Source organism: Choristoneura fumiferana, chromosome 28 (assembly GCF_025370935.1).
Source record: "Choristoneura fumiferana chromosome 28, NRCan_CFum_1, whole genome shotgun sequence".
Lineage (NCBI taxonomy): Eukaryota > Metazoa > Arthropoda > Insecta > Lepidoptera > Tortricidae > Choristoneura > Choristoneura fumiferana.
In genome coordinates, this window is record NC_133499.1 from 5,724,151 (window position 1) to 5,743,376 (window position 19,226).

Genomic DNA, 19,226 nt, shown 5'->3' on the forward strand with positions numbered 1-19,226 from the left:
GAATAAAACTAGTAATAAACTATACCTGGAATTGTTTTAAAGACCTGTGCTCCGGAACTGTCTCCGGTTTTGACACGTCTGTTCAGACTCTCCCTCAAGATGAGGTAGGTCCCGGTATCGTGGAAGATTGCTAATGTGCAGCCAGTACCTACCCAAAAAGGGCAGTCGTGCCGACCCGTCGAACTATTGGCCTATCTCAATCACCTCCATACTATGTAAGGTAATGGAGCGTGTATTGAATGCTAAGTTCCTGGTTGGTATATCTAGAAGGTAAGATCTCCTCAATGACCGCCAATACGGGTTCCGCCGAAATCGGTCCACTGGGGACCTTCTGGTATATGCTACTCACATTTGGGGTGAACCTGTTGAGAAGCATGGCGAAGCTCTTGCTGTGTCTCTCTTCCAAGGCATCCGATAGTGTCTGGCACAAAGGCCTTCTTAGCAGGATTCCTCCTGTCCTATGCTCATGGATCTCTGATTTCCTGCGGAACCGATCTATTGGAGTCGTTATTGACGGATGCTCATCTGATCTCATGGCAATCAATGCCGGGGTGCCTCAGGGATCGGTCCTATCTGCAACTCTATCATTGCTGCACATTCACGATTTGCTCATACCCGATGTCTTTGGGTACGCAGATGACGCACAATTGCAGAGAGGTACCTTTCTAACGGCCCAGGCCAGCGATGATAAGATCGGGCACTCAGGGAGGTTATGGTACAGCGGACGAATTCGACCTCGGAGGCCATGTCCGATTGGGGCTCGGCCAACTCGGTCCAGTTCAGTGCTGCCAAGACACTGGCGTGTCTGTTTACCGCTAAGCGGAGACCGTTCACTTTGGCTCCTACAGTCCATAGGAGGGTATCCTTACCAACTAAAGACCACCTTGAGGTTCTTGGGTTAGACCTTCAACCTAGTCTCAACTTCGATGCGGCTATTGAGTCCAGAGCGAAAACGGCTGCTAAAAAACTTACTGTCCTATATAAGGTGAAACGGTATTTCACACCTGAGCAGCTTTTTACTCTTTACAAAACGCAGGTAAGGTCCTGTATGAAATACTTCTGTCGCCTTTGGGACGGTTCCGCCAAGTATCAGTTAGCCTCATTGGATTCGGTGGAGCACCGGGCCCGAAGACTCTTCGGTGACAGTCCGCTGATCAGGAACAGGCTACGTAGCCTCAAGAACCATCGTACAGTTGCTTGTCTGTCTGTTTTTTTTTAATATAGTACTTAAGTTGCATGTTATCTCATGTTTTATTTCAAATGAGATCACAGCAGATTTGTTTTTATATAGTAAAGCCTAGACGTTTAAATAGCTAGATGTCAATTCATCATATTTTCTATATCATACCCTATTTTCGATACATAGAAGTCTCACAATAAGGTTATCTTTTTATCATGTTCCTTCGTACCTAACTCTAATAACAGTCAATAGAGTTAGTGCACATAATCATAATAATTATTCGTTTACAAACATACCTTTCGTAATCACAATCAATTATTACAAGTTTTGTTGCCAACACGCTCTATTATTGCGTTGATATAAAAGACGCGCATAGTACCTTACCTATCCTTGGTAAAGTGATTGTAACTTAAATTCCTAAGATTAAAGTCCAGATTACTTTGGCATGATATCTACAATTCGTATGAAAATATCGTGGCTACTTTTACTAACTGGCCAATATAATTGATTTTTCGTAAAAGAAAAATACCTAAACACTTCTTTTTTGACAATAAAATGACAGATTATTGACTTACTGGACCAAACATAATCCTTTAATATTATGTTTTTTTACTAATTTAAATATTTTCTTTCTTTTGCTATGTTGTAATGACGCTAATACACCACAGATTCTGTTAACTGTTTTGTACTAAATACTCAAACGACTTAAATATATTCTTATCAGTTTAACCAAAATACTAAACGCATCCAAAACTTCAGAATAGACTGGAACAATTTACTAAAGCGACAAAGAATCATATTTCTTGATATGCACAGAGTACTAAAACGCCAAATGTATTTAAAGGTGAAGAATTACAAATGACTTAACAATATAAACGTGTAGAATCTAAAACAGGTAAAAGCACTAAAGAGAAAATACTCAATTTAAGCGTCGGATTAGTAAGAAGTGTCCCAAATTTCACTGATTTTTCAGGGACTAAAGCGCCAAAAAAGTCCTCTGATCGTCCCGAAACCCCGATAGATCGATGCAGAAAAATTCGCTGATTCCGGTGGTATATATAACTCAATTTGGCCCAAAGTGTCGCTTTAGTATCTTTACCTCCGAAGCGACGATATAATGAATATCTTGATTGTAAAATATCATTGATTTCTGTGCTATGCTTTTCGTATAATATGAGGACAACGAAACCCAAAATTCAACCGCCCAAATCTTGAAAAGCCTACAGCTATCTCGATATAAATTACGGACGTCGTTGCGGAAGGCATGGGGGGGCGGGGGGACGGCTGCGAGCGCTTATGTCACGAGCGATAAAGACAGCAATATCCCAAACGAATAACTAACGCGGCCGCGCGGCCGGCAGGGAAACTTCTCATAACTTTTGAGAAGTTGAAACTGACATTATAGACATTGTCATTGTAATGAAAACAATGAATAGTTAACAATTTTTAATTAAATCAGTTCAGTGTTTTTTTTTAATTAATTGTTATTTTATAGTTTTCTATAAAAAAATAAGATCATAACTTTTCCATATTTCACGTCTATAAAAGTAGTAAATATTTGGCGGCCCCCTGCTTACCTTAAAAAACACATAAAATTATATAAAACGGGCGTCCTCTTCCAAAGGTAGCGTAGCGCGGGACATTGTACCATCAAAATTCAAAATACAAACTGAAATATAGATGCACAGAAAAACCAGAAAAATAAGACCATCACTGGGAATCGAACCCAGGTCCTCGGTATCTTAATTTGATTGCTTAGTAACGATATCTCTTGTCCGGGTGAGCGGTTAGTTCCAATGGAGTGCCGAAAAAGTTTCTCGATGAGGGCTACGGCATAGATGTCGCTAGCGTCACTGCTTAAGTGGCTAAATAAGAAACAAACAAGCTGAGATATGAGGTGCATAGGGGAAATTCGTGTCGGTACCGTTGACCATCAGTGGTGTAGCGGTATAGCACGCGGTACGGAATACCGAGAACCTGGGTTCGATTCCCAGTGATGGTCTTATTTTTCTGGTTTTTCTGTGCATCTATATTTCAGTTTGTATTTTCAATTTAGGTTTTACGGGATGACTGTAAAAGTAAAAATTTGGAATTGAAATAAAAAATACAAAAAGATTCCAAAAAACCAATCTTAATTGTACCATCAGCCAAATATGTGGTCTACCACCCTAAAGTTGATAATCGTTTGCATGTCATAAAACAATAATGCCAATATATACATGTCTGTCGACTTGAAAGTTCTACTTTAGCGACATATTCATTTGATAGGAACTTGTTTAAAAATTGTTAGACCACTTTTTTGGCTGATGGTACCCAAGACGCTCAGTTTTTAGGCAAAGAAAAAGCCTGCTCTTTGGTCGCCAGAGACGCCGATAGTTCGTTTTTTTGTGTCGGACGACCAAGGCCCAAAGGTTTCGACCGCAAGTGCCGTAAAAAGTAGTAGTCCTTGAGAAAAGCATATTTGCGGCACTTGACGGTTTGGGCATCGTCTGCAGCTGTCCCTGGCTTAGGCGCAGAGCGTTGGACGTGGGACGGGGCCAACGTATCCCCGCCTGTACATAACATCAGAGTATTTTAAACTGAGACCCCCTTAACGGCTGAAAAACAGCGTTGCGGCTTGCCGTAACATTATGCTGAGTGGGGCCCACTTTGTACTATTCGATGTTATTTTTTTATTCTTTCCATCTGATGTATTTTTATGTGTATCGAATATATGTAAATAAATGTTTCTCTCCCTCTCTCTCTCTCTCTCTTAAGAGGTATCCGCGATCCCGGGGGGTCGTGGTCGTGACCCACAGATTGAAAAACACTTGACTTAGGTTATCACAGCATATTTATGTTAGGATCTAACTTAACCATATTATATGTTTCAGGTTGAATCCATTTGAGATTTACAACAAGGAGTTGACAGTTATAGGCGTCAAGATCAACCCATTTACCTTCCCCAAGGCCATCAGGTGGCTCAAGGCCATGGGTGAGAGGTAAGATTATAATCATTATCATAAAATAGGGTTGCCATACGTCCCGGTTTGAAGCATGGTGTCCCGGTTTTAAAATCATAGTTATTTAGTAGGGGGCTGGACTTGGTAAACAATAATATACATACCTACAATAAACACGACTAACTAGCTAGGCTACAACGTAGCGGATAACGTGCATTTTCCGCTTTGTAGCGAAAAGTGTCTACGAACAGAGAACCCGACCGGCGGCGGGTTGCTGGCATAAATGACTGTGTTAAAAGTTGTTTTGTGTTTAGGCTAGGACTATAAACCTTTAAAGTTACCTATTGTTGTAATAAAAGTTCCTTTTTTAGGGTTCCGGAGCCAAAATGGCAAAAACGGAACCCTTATAGTTTCGTCAAGTCCATCTGTCTGTCCGTATGTCACAGGCATTTTACTCGAAAACTACTTTTTAACTTGCATCAACGTGTTTCTCTTTTGAAAAGATAATAAGGTTTCTCCAAAACTTTTTTGATTAAGTGAAGATTTCCGGAAATAATCGCTTCCAAAGTAGCAAAAATTGTGCCCCCCCCCCTCTATCTCGTAAACCGTTTGACCAAAAAATATGGAAAAAATATGGAAAGGTAACACTTAATAAATACTTTCAACGAAAATTGGTTTCAACATGATCGGATATACCGTTTTTGAGTTATTGCCGAAAAACTGCGCTTCTCAACAAAAGGACGTAAGTGCCGTGAAGATACGCTCTTTTTCTGATAATATTTTTTAAGACTGTAGTAAGTGTTTTAATTGTGTTATAACGGCCATAATATTACTTGATTTTTTCGTAATGGCTACGGAATCCTATCTTGGGCGTGTCCGACACGCTCTTGTCCGGTTTTTTCTACCTTTACTACTTTTTCTTTAAATGTCCCGGTCTGCGTCCCCACACTTATGGCAACCCTATCATAACATGATAACCTTACTGAGGTTAAAATACCACAAACAGGAGAATTGGTTAGGTTATGACGATTTGCTCCAGCAGTGGGAGGTATAACAAACCGGAGAGGACAAAAATATTGTTAACTTGTAGTTTTAATTACAGGTATTTGAACTACGAAAACCTTGGAATCAAGACCTACAAGCTATCAGAATACCAACAGGCTCTCAACGACTTGAAGAATGGCGTCATTTCGAAAGCCTTGTTCAAGCTTGTCAAGTAGTTGTACCTATATTATAGTACATTGTGTCTTGAGGGCGGTAAATAAGGAATTACGAACGAGAGTCTATCAGAAGCCCGAAGTCGAAGACTGAGGGCTTTAATGAGTCGATGTTCGTAATTCTAGTACCGCCCGTGCGACATACAATGTTTTTCATCACATTTGCGAGTAAAATTTTATATTTCTAAAAGAAAAAATATAATTCTTCCAAATATTGGCGATACTTTAGGCTGCGCTCTTGGCAGCGCCGCCCTCTACCTCCCGCAGCACGCGCCGCAGCGTGCGTGTGCGTGTGGTCCTTCAGCAGTATCAGTATGGACTCATTTACCGAAAAATTGTTAGTACTTCTCTCATATACATTGAAGATATATACAAAGAAGAAGTCACGTATATTTTTCTAAAAAAAAACATTTTTTGGCTCTCTTTAGAAGTGGCATTTTGTCCTTTATAAACTCCATGAGTATCGAATATAGAATACTGGCTGCATATTGGAAACAAAGGTTAACTGGAAGAGATCCATTAAAGGGATAAGTTCGCCTTTGTACATGTCTTTCTCTTGTTAATTGTAGTTATCATATGTTTTATGTACAATAAAGAGTTACAACAACAACAACAACAATATGTGGACCGACCGCAACTAATATTTGTTAATATATTACTTTTGCTTGGATAGTTCTGAAAATCTGGTGGAAAGACAACGTTACGAAAAATTGTTATTGTTAATAAAAAATGATAAACAAAATTCTTGTTTTTTTTTTTTAACTTTAAACCCAGTTAAAGACTGTACATGATAAAATTTGACAGATGGGTTGCAGATGTTTATGGGCGGTGGTGATCGCTTACCATCAGGAGACCCACTTGCTCGTTTGCCATCCAGACGAATAAAAAAAAACCTTCTCCGCTCTGTAGGGCGCGTTGTATTGTTAACAAGGTGTGGGTGTTCGTGCGAGTTTGACAATGAGATACGGTAACTGGTCAACGGTGAACTATTTGGCATTGGTCTAAAAAATAACAATGTTTATTTTTCAACCGCCGACGCAAAAAGAGGGGTGTTGTAAGTTTGACCGCTATGTGTGTCTGTGTGTGTCTGTCTGTCTGTGGCACCGTAGCTTTTAAACGGGTGGACTGATTGGAATGCGGTTTTTTTATTTGATAGCAGGTTTTTTAGCGAAGGTTCTTAGACATGTTTTATCAAAATAAATTCAGCCATTTTTGAGATAATGAACTTAGAAGTGACGAAGTCGGGGGTTTTCCAACTTTTGGAAAAAAAACCGCATTTAAATCGGTCCACCCGTTTAAGAGCTACGGTGCCACAGACAGAGACCGAGACACATAGCGGTCAAACTTATAACACCCCTCTTTTTGCGCCGGGGGTTGATAAAATAGGTGAAATTAAAACACCTATTTGAAGAATTTTCGTTTTAGTCACATTTTTTATCCAATTTATAAGTTTCCGAAATTATAACTTACATTCATTAGCAGGTATGGAACCCTACGCCGCGCATGGACCGACGCGCACTTGACCGGTTTTTTTCGGTTAACAAGCGAAGCGGCCACACTGACACACTGACATTTCAACCGATAACACGATTAATATTAATGTAATTCCATGATGACTCAATCATGTCTCCGTCAGTCATGAATCATGAACAAGATAGATATTTAATCATTTTGAAGTTTATTTAAATTTAGATGGATAGATAGACGGATAAACAACCGATTAAGTGCGTATCATAGAATACTGGTTCCGTCCATGCCGTGCTCGGTTTTAGAAAAAAACCGGCCAAGAGCGTGTCGGACACGCCCGAAATAGGGTTCCTTAGCCGTTACGAAAAAATTAAGTAATATTTTTCTAAGGATTTCGTATTTTGTACGGAATATTACAAGTTTAGGTATATTTTATACCTTAGGCTGCTATTTACTTTTAAACTACAAATAATGCTCAAGATAACTTAAACGTTAATATAGTTTTCCTTGTAAGTTTGATATACTTATTACTATCATAATGATTTTTTTAAATTTTTTCCACCCACCGGTTTAGATTTTAGAGGGAGGGGGGATGTTAATGAAAATTTGCACTTTAAAGTTGAATATTTCGTAAAAAAATCAATGAATCGAAAAATCATCTTAGCAAACCCCTAATGGTAAAAAAAAATCACCCCCACTTTACGTCTATGGGAGGTACCCTAAAAAAATTTTTATTCGATTTTTTTATTGTACCATTTTGTCGGCATAGCTTACATATATATCCGTGCAAAATTACAGCTTTCTGAGCAAAGCCGCGGACGGACGGACAGACAGACAGAAAAAAAGGAAAAAAAGAAAGAAAAATCAACCATTCATTCATTCAAAGAAAGAAAGAAAGAAATGAAGAAAGACCCAAAGAAAGAAATATTTGCTCAGGACATGTAAGCACATTTGATGTTAAATTGTAGTACAATACAATACAATACAATTACTCTTTATTGTACACCAGAAATAGTAAGCGATACAGAAAACAGATACACAGAGAAAAAATTACAATGTAAGCAATAGGCGGCCTTATAGCTTAAGAGGCTTAGTACCTGGGCGACCGAGCTTTCCTCGGCCTAAAACTCGTTAATAAGCGTTTCCCCAGAGACAAGACAAGACCAAGCTAGATCGATTTGTTATCTCCGGAAACACCTAAATACCAAATTTTATCGGAATCGTTGGAGCCGTTTCCAAGATTCTGATTATATACTAAACTCGGTTTAAGACGTGAGCTATCCGTTACAATATCATTTTTTATATATATATATATATATAAAGCAAAAAACGTAAAACGTAACCGTAACGTAAACGTAAAAGTGTAAAAAATAACCCCCACTTTACGTCCATGGGAGGTAATCTAAAAAATTTTTTTTTGTTTTTCTTTATTTTACCACTTTGTCGGCGTTTCCGATATGTATATTCATGCCAAATTACAAGCTTTCTAGTACTAATGGTCTCTGAGCATAGCCGCGGACAGACAGACAGTCAGACGGACAGACTTGGCAAAACTATAAGGGTTCCTATTTGACTACGGAACCCTAAAAAGGAGGAGGTTATTTATGCAGCTGTATGGCACTACTTGCCTGTGACGACACATGTAAGTATATTTTCTCTGTCTAATCTTGAATTTTAAATCTTTATAATTCTACAAGCCGTTACCCGCGATTCCGTCCGCACAGAATTCGTTGATCGCTATCTTGCTAAAACTATGCAATTTTCCGGGATAAAAGCTATCCTATGTCCTTCCCCGGGACTCAAACTATCTGTATACCGAATTTCATCTAAATCGGTTCAGCGGTTTAGACGTGATGTAGTAATAAACAGACTTACAAACTTTCGCAATTATATTAGTGCGATTATAATGTAAAGGTCGCTTATAAATTGATTGAGACTGAGAACATTATTCAACACATGTACATACATACATAGCAAGTTAAATAAAAGCTCGTTAAATGATTCATTCAATTTTGAACCCTATTTGTGTGGCGATTCTCGGAATTAATGGTCCACATAATTTGATTACGGCTCGATTACGTAAAAGTGTCGGGTTCCGTGGGCAACAAACAGGAAAACGCGTTTGACAGAAGTCTACAACCTTTGGTGGAATTTTATGTCAATTTATTTCCATCATACTCATTATAACTTCGTGAATTGAAATGATTTATTTTGGTGCAACACTAAACTTCAATATTAAAAAAGTAAAAAAATCCATATTATAATTTCACAGTAAAAATAACTCAGGCATTATTATTTTGAGCATGTATTTCTTTATCTAACAATTAATCAAAATATTATGTTTGGTATTTTAGACATCTTGCTATGTATTTTTTGAAAATTCTTTGTTTAGTCAATTACATAAAGGTCAGATAAATAAAATCAAAAACAGCCAGTCAAATAAACCGCCCCTACACGAAAATATTGATTTTATTAGACTACCTATAAATAACATTTTTTTGTCAAATGTTTTTCTTTTCTGTAAATTATGTATTATTTTAAGTTTGATGCCGAAATAAAGTTATGTCTATGTCTATGTCTATGTTTATAAATTTAAATAATACCTACAGTAATACGTGGTGAGAACCAAAATTTGGTGTCCTTACCATGTGGCCCTTTATATTCTTTTGCCTAGTAAAATAAAATAAAAAATGCGGTTATTTTTATTTGAATAAGTGAATGAAAAGTATTTGAATTGTCTTCCATTTCATTAATAAAACATTTTTAACCCCCGACGCAAAAAGAGGGGTGTTATAAGTTTGACCGCTATGACGTCTGTGTATCCGTCTGTGGCACCGTAGCTCTTCAGCGGTTGGACCGATTTGAATGCCGTTTTTTTTTAATTTGAAATCAGGTTTTTTGGCGATGGCTCTTAGACATGTTTTATCAAAATCAGTTCAGCCGTTTTTGAGATATTAAACTTTGAAGTGACCAAGTCGGGGTTTTCCATTTTTTTGTTGGTTAGGTTATTAGACAAGGAACGCTATAAAGATTAATGCCCCTATTTTCTTTTGGGTCGGTCATTTAAGTATAATGACATGCGAACGGGACGGTTCCCGGCTTATAATCGTGAGTTGAACCGTTTTTTTTTAATTTTTTTTATTCGACTGGATGGCAAACGAGCAAGTGGGTCTCCTGATGGTAAGAGATCACAGCTACCAGGGGTATTGCAGATGCGTTGCCAACCTAGAGGCCTAAGATGCGATACCTCAAGTGCCAGTAATTTCACCGGCTGTCTTACTCTCCACGCCGAAACATAACAGTGCAAGCACTGCTGCTTCACGGCAGGATTAACGAGCAAGATGGTGGTAGCAATCCGGGCGGACCTTGCACAAGCTCAACTCACATTGTACCTACATTAAGTAACTTTATATATGTCTCTCGAGAGTAATATTATCTTTATTTATTTTGACACGTTCCCTTAATCAGTATGAAACGTTTCCGACCCCTGCAACCGCAGCATTGTATGCAGCGAGATGCGATCTCCATTACAGTTAAACATTAAAATGTCACTCGAATGAATCGACCGCGAAAGTGTGTCGCCAGCTTAACAATGCGCATTCAGGGGATCCGAAATGGGGCAAGTGTGGACGCGGCACGTCTTAGGATGGAGCCGACGAGCGTATTTTCTTGAGTTGTAATGCCCGGTTTAAATTACTGTATGTATTGTACATAAAAACACATGAAAATAAAATAACACAGGATAATAAGATGTACAAAGGCGAGCTTATCCCTTAAAGGTCTCTTCCAGTTAACCTTGGAATGATTGATAGGATATTAGACACAAGAGTGGACACTACGAGTACAATGAAAAGATATATATATGTAGAAATATGAGTATGGTCCTTGTATGGTCATTACTATGTGTGGTTTATTAAGGATTGGCATTATAGCACTTACGAAACGCCAGTGTTGCCATGCGTGGCGCGCTTGACAGAGCCTGAGATCTGGACGCGGGAAAAAGCGATCGTCAATTGTCAGTTTGTAAAAGAAGTCTGGCCCGAGTCGACAGTCTCAGGAACTGTTACGCGTTTCTTTATTATTTAGCTAGGCTTTTCCTTAAGTTATTGTGAATCGTTATGATAGTTGCATTTCTAAGATTTCAGTGAACGAGTGTCGTATTGTTTTGGTTTTATCTTGACCAGAATTAGTGGACTTTTGATAGTTCTTCAAAATAGTTTCATTCTCTGCCCGAATCCCACTTGTTATGCCCACATTGATCATGTTACGGTCGGATCCCGGCTCTCTAAGTCCTATCTTACGACATCAGAAGTGGTCCGAACGGGCAAATGAAACTAAATTTTCGTATATCGTGTGAAATTGTGATTGTGCTAGTTACGCGCAGTGACATTATCAAAGTGTTTTTTTACTTATTTTAAAACAATAACGAATGAATGCAACTGCCCTTTATATTGATTGCACACAATCTTTGATACTAACACGCATAAAATGTGGTTAAATTTTACGTTAAATCGGCAAATAGTGTGATTTTACAAAGAATTTAATTTTTTTTCGTTTCGTTATTGTATTCGTTAAAAAAAAGTTAAAGAAATTTAGTACATGCAGTCATGCCATGTTTTTTTTGATGTGACGGTATTCTTGTGTCACACTTGTGTGTCTATTCGAAATTATGTTGTGAAATGTACAGGCGTGGTAATTTGAAATCTGTGATAATAATAAAGTCAATTTTGTGTTTTCTTTTCATAAAAATGCGTCGAGGTCGAGAGTTTAAATCACATTTAGTTATGTTGGCAATTCTTCTAGTCTGTCAAGAATGTCTCTGCAGCCAGATTAAAAAAAAAAAAAAAAAGTTAAACGTCAAAGTCACTGTCACTGTGTTTGTTTACAACAAAGTTAAGCCGGTAAATTTGGAATATTTCGTAATTTTTAGTCGGTGTAAACTATGAATAGTAAGTTTTTTTGTAGCGATCTATTTTGTAGCGCACGAAGCATTATTTGCGGTTACAGGCAGTATGAATGACGAGATGGATAAGGTAACAACGGAAATTTGGTGAGTTTTCTTTTTATCATTCGGCTCTATTTTAAACTTATTTTTCTTTCTCTTGGTTATCCGTTTAACCCAAGAGTTGTGTTAAGTGAATTGATCAGTACTGAGAACATTCGTTTAGCGTCGGAAATTATATTTTGCTGGTGCTGGTAATATAATTACGCGTTGAAGAAATCGTAAGCTCATGGGTTCAGTCTAAGCAACTGGTTGCCGAAAACAAAAACAATGAGTTCATTCTATACGCCACACTTAGTAAGTGTATTTAGAGAACTTTATATTATGAATATGGATGTGGTACATGTTCCTTGGCATGTACATGAACACTTGCAATATCAGAGTGTTGTCTGCATGATGCATAATTAATTACATTATTATAAAGACGAAAGCGTAATTTTCAGTTATTGCAGACTGCAATTTGTAGTAACAGTCTTACAAGGACACTTGAGTTACCAATGCATTGTGGTCATGCCTTCATACAACAGTGGTTGTATTTCAACCAATGTTACCTATTTGCATTAAAAATGTCAACAGATAGAACTAAACATTTACTACGACCCTTACCTAACCTTTGTGACCTGAAATTAATGTGAATCTTTGGATAATTAATGCTTCTTTTCATGGTTGTGATGTATGGATTGGATGTTATTAAAAACATATTTAGCAAAACTGAGTTGCTTGTTACCCCAGAAACCTTGAGTATTTAACATTTTGTTTTTAGCTTATGTGGTGCCTCAATAACACATTTGAGAGTGTCATGGTGTGATATCTTTGATGGGTATTAGCAAAGATTTTTGTTTAGTTACATGACAAATTTTATTAAATTTAATTTTTGTAAACTTCACTCCTTAGTAAAAAAAAAAGAAAGTTTATGTGGCTCATTGATTTATTTGAGTTTTGTCTTTTGCCGCGATTTCTGTGCAATGTGAACTTTTGTGATATCAAATAATGCAGTTTTGTGTTGCTTGTGAGTAAAGAGAGATTACAGAGAGATACTACAGACTAAATTATTGCTACTACTAACAAAATCAAGTTAGTACAAACAATATTACTGTACTGCTACTGTAAACAACATAAAGTCGCATCTGCAATGCCCTGGTGTTGCCGATGTTTGTGGGTGGTGGTGGTCTACTTGCCGTTGGGGGACCCACTTGCTCCTTTGCCATCCGGTCGAGTAAAGAAAAAAAAAAAGAATACTAGTTACTAATGTTTTTTTCCACTACAATCAACTTCTTTTCAAGAGTCAATGACTAGATTTGGGTATTGATGAAAAGGGGGGGATGACTTTTTGTAGTCGCTTAATTTTTTGAGAGCCAATACAAAAAAAAAAAAGTGTTGCTGCTTGCAATCAACTACATACCGAGGTCTGTCAGTAGCGAAAAAAAATTAAAATTAAAAAAAAAAATCGTCATGCTAAGTTTACACAACTCTGACAAATCTATGTTGAATTACTTCAAATATTGAAACAGGATAAATCATTCAATTTAATGCAAAAACAGAACTTAGCTTCTTATCGGGAAAACATCTGCGTTGTCAAATTAATGATTCTCTGTTTCTGAATTTAATAAAAAAAAAACTGCTGAATGTGTTAGCTAAATAAACTGACATTGTTTTATTCAAGTTTCTTTATAAATGTGTGACATTTGCTATCAAAAACTTAGCAAATAATGAATAGTGTTTTGTTGGAATTTTGTTGAGTTGAGTTACTGTACTTTACTGTGTTTGGGTTACATACAAGGCTTTATGCCGAGTAATCTGGTTATAATTATAACAACATAGCCTTTTTTTATTCCGAACTGGTAGTTAATTTCTACTATTTCTGTGTATTTTGTTATAAAATGTCTATAAGTTCTGTGTGTCTTTTGCATGAGCCTCCTCCAACTGCCTCCATTGCACTCTGTCGGCTGCAGCTCTGGTCCGGTGTGGCCCCAGGGCTAGGCGGAGGTTGTCTTCCTTTCTTGTTGGTTAAAGTATGGGAGTGATCTGGTTAGGGCACAGGTTTTTGAGACCTAGCTATGTGTGGTTTGTGCAATTCACTTTTCTATAAGTGATATAGGTACTGAAATTGATCGACATTGTGGAATTGCTAATTAATCAATAGAAGCTGGGAATTCCTCATAATTTTTGTTCTGAGTGTATGATCTGCTAATGTTATTTTTGTTTTTCAATAATGGTTTTCTGTAAATAATTAACCATTTCCTGAGAGGTACTGGATTCTTGCAATCAATTTGATAATTTTGTTGGTCGGTGGACGGACACAGATATTGATGTAGATAGAGTTATGGCAGCAGAAGAAAAAGACAAATCTGATCAGCTGGATATGAGAGGGTGCGGTTTGGTATTAATGTTTTAGAATGAGATAATTGTGGAGGTGTAAGGGGATCTAAGCTCAAGCCTCACCTGTAAGTTTGCAACCGTTTGGAGATGGTGCCTGTGGGTAAAGTGCTGGACGGTGTGAGTGTGGCAACTTGCAACTGGCAAGTGAGTCAGATTATTCGGAAAATGTAAGATCTTAAATTCATTTTGAAGATTTCTGTATTTTAGAGTATCTGTTGGAGCTGTTGTTTTCTAACGATGTTACAAAAAAGAAGTATTTTTAACTATTGAAAAAAAAAGAGTGGTGGAGTCACAGGGATGACTGAGGAAAGTCACAGGGATGACTTATAGGAGAGTCACAGGGATGACTCGTAGGAAAGTCACAGGGATGACTTGTAGGACAGTCACAGGGATGACTTATAGGAGTCACAGGGATGACTCGTAGGAAAGTCACACGGATGACTTGTAGGACAGTCACAGGGATGACTTATAGGAGAGTCACAGGGATGACACGTAGGAAAGTCACAGGGATGACTTGTAGGACAGTCACAGGGATGACTAGTAGGAGAGTCACAGGGATGACTCGTAGGAAAGTCACAGGGATGACTTGTAGGACAGTCACAGGGATGACTTATAGGAGTCACAGGGATGACTCGTAGGAAAGTCACAGGGATGACTTGTAGGACAGTCACAGGGATGACTAGTAGGAGAGTCACAGGGATGACTCGTAGGAAAGTCACAGGGATGACTTGTAGGACAGTCACAGGGATGACTAGTAGGAGAGTCACAGGGATGACTCGTAGGAAAGTCACAGGGATGACTTTTAGGAGAGTCACAGGGATGACTCATAGGAGAGTCACAGGGATGACTAGTAGGAAAGTCACAGGGATGACTTGTAGGAGTCACAGGGATGACTCGTGAAAAGGTCACAGGGATGACTGGTAGGAGAGTCACAGGGATGACTCCTAGGAAAGTCACAGGGATGACTGGTAGGAAAGTCACAGGGATGACTGGTAGGAGTCACAGGGATGACTCGTAGGTAAGTCACAGGGATGACTCGTAGGTAAGTCACAGGGATGACTGGTAGGGAAGTCACAGAGATGACTTGTAAGAATGTCACAGGGATGACTAGTAGCGGAGTCACAGGGATGACTCGTAAGAGAGCCATAAGAATGAAAGGAAAAGAGAAAAATAAAAATGGCTGCTGAAATAAGCATGACTGGTAGTTAAGTCACAGAATGGAATAATGGTTGGCTCTCTCTTTCTGTCTCTCTCGTTTTCACTCATCTTTAAGTAATACTATGCGGAATTTATCAGAATAATGTCTAATACTATTGTTACTGATTTTGATTTGTGTGTGTGTGTGTGTGTGTGTGCGTAATTTTGTTTTGTGTGTGTGTTGTGGTCAGAAGTGGCCGAGCGAATATTATGATGCTATTGTGTCGATTGTTGCAGATTAAACACACGAGGACGTGTGTCTTGTAGGATGGCCGTGTAGAAATATGAGTATGGTCCTTGTATGGTCATTACTATGTGTGGTTTATTAAGGATTGGCATTATAGCACTTACGAAACGCCAGTGTTGCCATGCGTGGCGCGCTTGACAGAGCCTGAGATCTGGACGCGGGAAAAGCGATCGTCAATTGTCAGTTTGTAAAAGAAGTCTGGCCCGAGTCGACAGTCTCAGGAACTGTTACGCGTTTCTTTATTATTTAGCTAGGCTTTTCCTTAAGTTATTGTGAATCGTTATGATAGTTGCATTTCTAAGATTTCAGTGAACGAGTGTCGTATTGTTTTGGTTTTATCTTGACCAGAATTAGTGGACTTTTGATAGTTCTTCAAAATAGTTTCATTCTCTGCCCGAATCCCACTTGTTATGCCCACATTGATCATGTTACGGTCGGATCCCGGCTCTCTAAGTCCTATCTTACGACATATATATATATATATATATATATATATATATATATATATATATATATATATATATATATATATATATATATATTTTATAAACTCTTGATGAAACCATAGCAGATCGTGTTTGGATTCGTTTCGATCAGTATTTGATTCTACATACAATGCAATGGTGGCAACAGGATGAGCTGATGCTGCAGCCAGGATATCCAGCACACTAGTACACTCTATAAAAAATAATAGCACATATGTCGTGTTTGGAATCGTTTTGATCAGTAATTGATTCTACATACAATGCAGTGGTGGCAACACGACGAGCTGATGCTGCAGCCAGGATATCAAGAATACCAGTACCTATACTTTTGAAAAAATAATAGCAGATATGTCGTGTTTGATTCCTTTTGATCAGTATTTCATTCTACATACAATGCAATGGTGGCAACAAGATGAGCTAATGCTGCAGCCAGAATATCCAACACACTTTAAAAAAAAACCAGTTTAAAATACATGAAATAAAAAAACTTAAATTAAAAATTTAAAAAATTCCCGACGTAAAAAACGCCATCAAAAATAAAAATAAAAACGCTCGAAAAAAAACGCCGCTAAAAAAGACAACTAAAAATTTCCCTATTTACGAGTGCTTAAGCAGACTGTCGGTGAGGCCATGATATGTATGAGAGAGAGAGAGAGAGAGAGAGAGATATTCGATACACATAAAAATACATTAGATGGAAAAAATTAAAATAAAATCGAATAGTATAAAGTGGACCCCACTCAGCATAGTGTTACGGCAAGCCGCAACGCTGTTTTTCAGTGGGACCCATTTAAAAACTAAAACATATAAAAAACATACAACACACTATGACGACACGAACGCCAGCGGAAGGAAGTTCGCAAAGAAACTTTCAATCCAGTAATAATGGCAACACTCGATCAGTTTAACCATGTATCGTGTAACAATGAATAATGGTGAATTAACTATAACTATCGACCGTTAACCATACAATAATCGATCAAGATCGCTGATGAGTAATACGATCATCACAGTTATGTAAATAGATTATCATTTCTAAATGATAAATGATATGTGTACAAGTGTGACCTGATGCACTAGTTGTCGGAAATAACAGTCGTTCACTGAACGTATGGTATTAACCAAGGAAGTGCTTTACCAATTTATCATCACACTTGCTCGTAAACAGTGTCGTAACATGCAGGCTACTTTGGTCGCAACGCACCAAATTAAGCCTTCGACCTTTTGTTCTTGTCATGAAGCCCAAGGTCGGTAAATGAGTCATTGCCCGCACAGCGGGGCTACTACGAAATTCGAAAATCGAAGCTTCCACGCGGGCGAAGCCGCGGGCAAAAGCTAGTGTTTAACCGTTTTACATACATTTCATATTTTAGTTACATAATTTCTTAACAGATGGTGCGAGATGTACTAATTTTGTAGTTCTGTTTTACAACCTCTTTATAGATGGTGCTAGTTGCACATATTTTATATACTTTTAGTTTAATTTCCACCCGTGAGATGTCACTATCAAGTGCAGTCACCATCCTACATCATGCTTTTAAGATTTTTCTTGTTTTCATCGCATGACCGACGAAGGTCTACGTTATTTGTCCTCATAATCCTAGCAATCCACAGTACTGTGTCTTCTTTATTTAGCAGTATTAAAGTGAAGTGATTCAGAAGACAGTGGTATTATTTCTTGGGACCTTGTGGCGTTAACAGCTAGTATCTTATATATATCTTTGGTTCTCTCTGTAGCTACGGCTGGACGGTTTTCAACATAGTGAGGTATCATTCATCATAACTGTCGGAGTGACATAGGCTATATTATAATATGTTTGACGCCACTGTCTGAACTTTGGATGTGGGTTAAATTCTTCATTTTTTTTTTATTCGACTGGATGGCAAACGAGCAAGTGGGTCTCCTGATGGTAAGAGATCACCACCGACCATAAACATCTGCAACACCATAAAAAAAAAATACGTTTGTTGTAGCTGGAGCCCCATTAAATATTAATTTATTCTGTTTTGAGTATTTGTTGTTATAGCGGCCACAGTTATACATAATCTGTGAAAATTTCAACTGCCAATCACGGTTCATGAGATACAGCCTGGTGGCACGGACATACGGACAGACAGCGAAGTCTTAGCAATAAGGTTTCCGTTTGTACCCTTTTGTACGTAACTAACCACCTTACATAACTAACTCGGGTACGGGGCCAATTATTTCCTAACTTAATTAGGTCCTGGCGCTTTGCCGGCCGCTGCCGCGGCGACAATTAAACCTAACCTCCTCTCTTCGCACGTCGTACGGTCAAGAAACACTGAACCACGTACCAGGATGGAACCTTTTCATATTCAATTTCGCTGTGATTTCTTTGGCAAGTGTATGAAATGTCAAAGTGACATTAGTATCACAAAACGTTCCACCATGGTACGCGATTTATTTTCCTTGACTGCACCTAATTTTCCGGAGCCTAAAGTGACAGTAAATGTGACCAATTAAATTACCCAAATATCTTTGAAGTAGAAAATATTTGGCCAATTCCAGTGCGGTTTATGTAAGTTCAACTTCCAATAACCTAACCAACTTAAAGTTGGAAAACCCCCGACTTTGTCACTTCAAAGTTCAATATCTCAAAAACGGCTGAACCGATTTTGATGAAACATGTCTAAGAACCATCGCTAAAAAACCTGCTTTCATATTAAAAAAACCACATCCAAATCGGTCCACGCGTTTAAGAGCTATGGTGCCACAGACACACATAGCGGTCAAATTTATAACACATTTTGCGTCGGGGGTTAAAAATGGTGCCCTGTGTCCAAAAGTGGGACGGATGTAGTCGAAGACGAATGTAAGCATGTATGTACGCATGTGTGTGCGTGAAGAGGTTTTACCCAGCTGCGGAGGGATGAGTAATTCAATCAATGGCAATGCAAATTAGTTGTTTTCTTTCTGACGCAACCTAGCCCCGTGTTGCGCCGATTTGTAGCGATTATTACATCTTTGTACTAAATACAGAAAAGGCATGTGTTTAAAGGAGCGTCACAATTAGAGCGTTTTCACATTATCCGATACGATATCGGTATCGGACGACGATGGACGACATCATAGCCGACACCATGTGCTG

General features: G+C 38.2%; 2 protein-coding genes across 7 annotated transcripts in view; both read left to right on the forward strand.

Annotated features, from left to right (window-relative positions):
• Nucleotides 1–6,081, forward strand: part of LOC141443934 (uncharacterized) — a 43,660-nt gene extending 37,579 nt beyond the window's left edge. For all 6 annotated transcript variants that reach the window (XM_074109352.1, XM_074109351.1, XM_074109356.1 and 3 more), the window contains exons 9-10: nt 4,054–4,161; nt 5,225–6,081. In XM_074109352.1, coding sequence (XP_073965453.1) covers nt 4,054–4,161; nt 5,225–5,342 — 226 coding nt within the window. In that variant the 3' untranslated portion in view covers nt 5,343–6,081. The remainder of the gene's footprint in view (nt 1–4,053; nt 4,162–5,224) is intronic.
• The window catches only part of LOC141443939 (uncharacterized), a 215,344-nt gene extending 208,509 nt beyond the window's left edge, over nt 1–6,835 (forward strand). The window contains exon 5 of the transcript XR_012453094.1: nt 6,822–6,835. The gene's annotated coding sequence lies outside the window, so the exon portion shown is untranslated. The remainder of the gene's footprint in view (nt 1–6,821) is intronic.
• The last annotated feature ends 12,391 nt before the right edge of the window (nt 6,836–19,226 follow it).